Source organism: Eleginops maclovinus, chromosome 18 (genome assembly GCF_036324505.1).
Source record: "Eleginops maclovinus isolate JMC-PN-2008 ecotype Puerto Natales chromosome 18, JC_Emac_rtc_rv5, whole genome shotgun sequence".
NCBI lineage: Eukaryota > Metazoa > Chordata > Actinopteri > Perciformes > Eleginopidae > Eleginops > Eleginops maclovinus.
Genome location: NC_086366.1, coordinates 27921249 through 27927145, shown reverse-complemented (window position 1 = coordinate 27927145; position 5897 = coordinate 27921249). Strand labels below are relative to the sequence as shown.

Sequence of the window (5897 nt, the reverse complement as noted above, 5' to 3'; positions counted from 1 at the left end):
AAATCCCTCCTGGAACCAGCGAAGAACAAACAGACGGAGGTTGTTCTTACAGGAACTCAGGAAATCCATTGTGTCCTCACAGATTGTGCGGAGAAAGCATCCCCTGCGTATAGCAGCTGCTGCTACCATGGTGGAGTTACAGACCACTGTTGCTGCCCTCGCAGAAACCACAGACACCGCCATTGCCGCTGGAGCCACCATCTGAAGAAGGAGAGGTGGGTGCTGGTTGTGCATGGGCCTAAATCAGGGGTTTTCAACTGGTTTTGTCCCAGGGACCACCATTCGGACTAGAAAGCAATCCGCGGCCCACTGATGTGCCTGCGCGTGCGCGTGTGTATTTGGTGTTACATGCATAGCTCAATGCATGAAACATGAAAGAGAGGCCACGCAGATTTTATAATAATAAAAGTAGATTTATTAAATTAAATTAAATTAAAGATTATTTTAAAGAAAGAATAAAGAATAATAAAGTGTTGTGCAATTCAGTATTGGGAAAAGTAACTAAAAATGTCATGCAAAGTCAGTCTAGGTGTGTGACAAAACAACAACGGAGAACAAAAATCCAACAACACCGGAGAACCAAAATCCAACAAATGAAGACCAAGGCAGCCTCAACTGCTGGCTGGTCAGGGCTTTTATAACCCAGCCAGGACAGACCTGTCACCAATCACCTGCTGTAGAGACAGAGAGATTGAGAAAAGCAGAGAGAGATTGAGAAAAGCAGGGAGAGAGAACAGGCTTACCATTAACACAGGGCGGGGCCTAAACCCGCCAGGGTCGTAACAGTGAAAACATGGGAGAATTAGGCCTACCTGTCAGTGTGATATCTGGGCGTGGTGAAGTCCACACAGCCTGTCTATTCGTGGCGAAATGGTAGACAGAGACAGTCTCATGTCATTCTCTGGATCAAGCCTAGCCCTGTACTTATTCTTTAAGTACGCCAGTGTAGAAAAACCACTCTCACACAGGTATGTGGTTGGAAAGGGCAAAAGACACCTCATTGCTTTTGCAGCAAGCTGTGGAAATTCTGTCTGGCAACTTATCCAGAATTTAACAAGGGGCTGTGTGTCGTACATATGCCTCCTGACAGAGTCTGTGGACATCTCAATCAGCTTATCCTCTTCCACAGCCGTCAGACTTGACCCTACTGATGCATCGTCACTGAATGGGAGCAGGATCCACTTGCTGTCACGGCGCCACTCTTCCGAATCAGTGAAGTACTTTGCGAATTGACGCACAAGCTTCCTCAAATGCTCACATATAGTGTCGTTGATGTCAGTGCTGTCAGGGTATTCCTCAACTGAAGGAAACATCGCCAAGTTATTGCTCTCCACTCGTTCGATCCACTTTGACATTTTTTTCACAAATGCGTCGAGCTTCTCGTAGAGCTGCATGACGTTTGCATCTCTCCCTTGCATGGAGCTGTTCAACTTGTTCAGCTCTGCAAAAACATCTGTGAGGTACGCCAGCTTAGTTAACCAGTAACTATCGTTGAAATTGGAAGCCAGATCAGAATGCTTCTCGCACAAGAACTCGTAGATAGCTCCGCGTAGTTCAAACACACGGGCGAGCACAGCGCCGCGAGACAGCCAACGCACCTCTGAATGATAAAGGAGAGAGCTGTGTTCACTTCCCAAGTCATGGCATAGGGATGAAAACAGGCGTGTATTCAATGCGTTTCGTTTTATGAAGTTGACCGTCTTGACAACGACATCAAACACACCACTGAGCTCAACACTGAGATCTTTGGAGGCGAGAGCCTCTCTATGAATCAGGCAGTGTGTCCAAATTACCCCCGGAGCCACCCTCCTTACATGCGCAAACAGTCCAGTCTTGCTGCCACTCATGGCTCGGGCCCCATCGCTGCATAATGCAACGCACCTCTGCCACGAGATATTGTGCTCCGTGAAAAAATCGTCCAGTGCTTTAAATATTTCTACACCGGTAGTTCGCCCGGGCAGTGGTTTGCAAAAAAGAAATTCCTCGCACATAGTGCCACTGTCCTCGTATCGCACAAATGTTAACAGTTGCGCATCATTAGTAACATCTGTCGTCTCGTCGATTTGAAGGGAAAACAGAACTGTCTGAAGTTTTGCCATCAGCTGGTCTTTGACATCATTTGCCATTTCCCCAATTCGTCTTCCGATTGTGTTGTCTGACAACGGAATAGTTTTTAATTTGTTGGCACATTCTTCGCTTACCATAGCTCTGCACATATCTATGGCTGCTGGCAATATAAGCTGCTCTGCAATGGTATGGGGCTTCTTACTTTTTGCAACCCTGAGAGCGACCAGATACGATGCTTTCAGTGCGTTTTCATTTATTTTTGCACTCTTCCTCATGGTAGCCTGCTGTCCTTTGAAATCACGCAACATCTGTTGCATGTACTCAACGGGTTTGGCCTTCAAGTGGACGTGATGCGTCTCCATATGCCGCGTAAGTTTCGACGGCTTCATAGCTTCATTACAGAGAATTGTTGAACATACGAAACACAGTGGTACCTCCTCTCCTGCTCTGTCTGTCGTCACTGTGAATCCATATTTAACATATTCCTCATTGTATTTTCTTTTTCGTCTTTTTTGCGAAGTTGACGCTTCGGAAGCCTGTCCTTGCCCTATCGTGGCGGCCTGTCCCTCTGTCGTGGCAGCCTGACCCTCTGTCATGGCAGCCTGTCCCTCTGGCACTTTCCTCACTACAAAACGATCCATTGGTGCTAGATATATAGCTAGACTAGTACATATGTAACAAATGTTTGCTGTACTACAACCTATCTTAAAATACTCTCGTCGGCTATGCTTATAAATGTGTGTCAACTTTGCTCGCAAGACTGTACGTAATGAATAATAAGTGAGGTTAGCGACGCAACTCATTACCATTAGCGAATCACAGGCTACCATAGACTGGATAGGCGCAAGGCTACATTCTGTCAGCTTGAATTTCCTTTATATTATTTTAAACATATTTTTCACGATATGTAACGGTATTCTGGAAATGTGTTGAAATATCAAAGCGAATTTATATTAAAAAAAAACAATGGTGAACTGATCAACATAGGCTCTTGTCACGGACCACATGCAATGCCGCCGCGGACCACCAGGGGTCCGCGGACCACCGGTTGAAAACCCCTGGCCTAAATAATCATAACCTCATCATCTCTCCAACATATCCAGAAATAAATCATTTCTGATTTGTAATCCTTCTGTGACAGGCTGATGTGAAATATAATCAACCCTTAAATCAGACTTTAGTTCCACCTGGAGTAAATTCACAAGCTACCCTGCAGTATAGGCTACAAAGATTAACACATTAAATTCCCTCTATTATGTCGTAAAACTATAAAAACCTTTGAACCTTCCTTGAGGAAAAACTTAAATCTCGATTAACATTTTACCCGCAGCTGTTTCTTGATTGTCTGTCACTTTGTTTCAATAAAATATTCAAGTCTCCCAGTCTGTGACTTTTCCTGAAAGTGTGTTATGTAACACACTCTGTTGTTAAAAATTGTCAATATGAAGTCAGATTGGAAAATAAATGGCCATTTATACCTATCACTGCCAGCAGGTAATATTAACCCCTATAGAAAATGCCATGGTTTTTGCGCTATTAATTTCGCGCGTAATGATAAACATGACGTGTTGCTATAGCAATGCCTATTGTGCTGCTGTTACTAATAGAGCCGGTCATATTTTGTAGAGAGACTTTTAAAATGGACAAAATAAAGAGACTCATGAATGTACAGGAGGCATTAGTGCTGCTAAACCGTCAGAGTGAAGAAGAGTCTGATGGTGGGGAGGCGTCAGGACTGAGTGATGTGTCCTGGGTCTGTTCTGCCGCTGACGGGTCATCTGACAGCGATCCAGAGCCTGCGCGGAAAGTGAAGCCGTCCCACCATTTTATTAAAGAGTAGAACCCTGTGTTCTAGCATGATAAATAAAAGAGCATTGTACCTTGAAAATAAATGCATTCTAGTAGAGGGTAGATTTTATCCATTGGCGGTTTTAGATATACAGCGATCCCTGGCGGTTGTAGTGTTAATCCTGGACTCTAGTGTAAGTCCAGAATTAACTTTATTTGTCATCAGTTTAATGTGAACGTCACAGCTAGAAGAACATCTAAATTCTAAATCCCAAGTACTATTTTGTCTCACCCTGGTTTGAGATCCTGTTGATTTTCGCCATTTATCACCTAAAAACAACTTGTGTGAGAAGAAATGTGCTACAAGGCGAAATATATGATTCATAATGCAACACACTTGAGATAAACAAACTGATTAATGAAGTCTGCTGTGAAAAGCACTGCCAGGAAAGGTGCCACATTAATGGCATAAATGAAAATGTCAACAATCATTTTCTAAGACGTGCTCAGCAGTGTATATATTTTTCACTTACCAGTTATACCCTTTTGCAACATTGAGACATACACATCCAAAGTGTTTAAAAGAACATCAGTGTGATTTTACTCAAACATCAAGAAGACTGGAGTCTTCCTGTAGAGTCGTAACTGAGACATTATGTGGGCTGGCAGCATCGTGGTGGTGACACATCCACTAAAGGACATAAGTTCAGAAAACTTATTTTTACATTAAATGTACAGATTACAACCAACTGAATACCCTCTCTGGTCACCCCCCTTTATAATACTGCAGTAATGATCCGCTGACAGCAAGGTAACACTGCAGTATTCTTCAGGACCCTTGCCTCGCTCAGAGGCCATTTTACCATAACACTTAAAGGGTTAGTTCAGAATTTTGGACATAGGACCTCATTTCCAAGTTAATCAGTCTGCTATTTATCAGGGGAGACCGTTTTCAACACGTTTCATCCTTCTAGTTGCAGAGTTCGCTGGTGCTAGGCTAGCACAAGTCAACGGTTTCTGCTAGCCTGCCAATAAAAACAGTCTTACCCACTCCACAGTACACCCAACGGAAATAAATTCAAACGCCAGACCATCGATGTAAATGCCTGTGTTGATAGAATAATGTTAGAAATAAAACTATCCTTGCATCGCAATGATTGCATTACATTTTGAGGGACTATAGTTTCTCAGCAGCAGCGGAATTATACTTTGCTCCGGTTAGTTGTGTAGTAACGAAGCTGTGCCAAAAAGTAAACAGAGAAGCGCACTCCAGAAGGAAAATGTACACAGCGGAAATGATTAAAAACGATCTACTCCAGACAAAGAACCAGCATGGGGTAGTTGTGGAAGAGTATTTCCCTGATTTGGTCGTTTTTTGTTCCATCTTAGTCGAAAAGAGGAGTCTGTCTTCACAGAACAAGAAGTTTGGAGACTAAAAAAACGTGTGTATAGAGTACGGAAACAAATAAGCAGTATGTGTGTTTTAATTAACTTATTTGTTTTTATTACTGTATGCACTACCTCACTCACAATGGACACTTTTAGAGTGGGAAGCCTGAACGTTAATGGAGCCAGAGAGCTAAGAAAGAGGGCATTAATTTATCAAACAGCAAGTATAAAACATGTCGACGTGCTTTTTTTACAGGAGACGCACAGCGACGTTGGTAACGAGAATGACTGGAAAAAAGAGTATCCAGCATCCCAGCATGCTCTGAGGCAGCTGGTCCACTCCCACGGCCTGGTGGATGTATGGAGAAGGATGCACAGATCGCATTTATTGCTTTAAGCATCATTTTAATACTTTTAAAATGTGCAGTATACTCCCTGCTGGTTTTACAGACCACTCTTTGCTTCTATGTAATGTTTTTATTAGAAATGTTTTGCCTTTATTAGAAGTGCTTATTGGCATTTTAATTCGGTTTTAACATTTGATAAACATTTTAAAGAGGCCCTCACTTATTTCTGGAGTGTTTTTAGACAGAGAAGGGAGAGTTATAGCAGTCTTAGGCAGTGGTGGGACCCGGTAAGACGAGAAAGAATGC

General features: G+C 42.9%; 1 protein-coding gene across 1 annotated transcript; it reads right to left on the bottom strand.

Annotated features, from left to right (window-relative positions):
• Window positions 1-252: 252 nt before the first annotated feature.
• On the bottom strand, window positions 253-3132 carry LOC134880082 (protein FAM200A-like). Its single transcript, XM_063906792.1, has 2 exons — window positions 813-3132; window positions 253-674 (listed from the first exon to the last, which is right to left on the bottom strand). The coding sequence occupies exon 1, from the start codon at window positions 2895-2897 to the stop codon at window positions 816-818; it is 2082 nt and encodes a 693-aa protein (XP_063762862.1). The 5' UTR covers window positions 2898-3132; the 3' UTR covers window positions 253-674; window positions 813-815.
• Between the last annotated feature and the right edge of the window lie 2765 nt (window positions 3133-5897).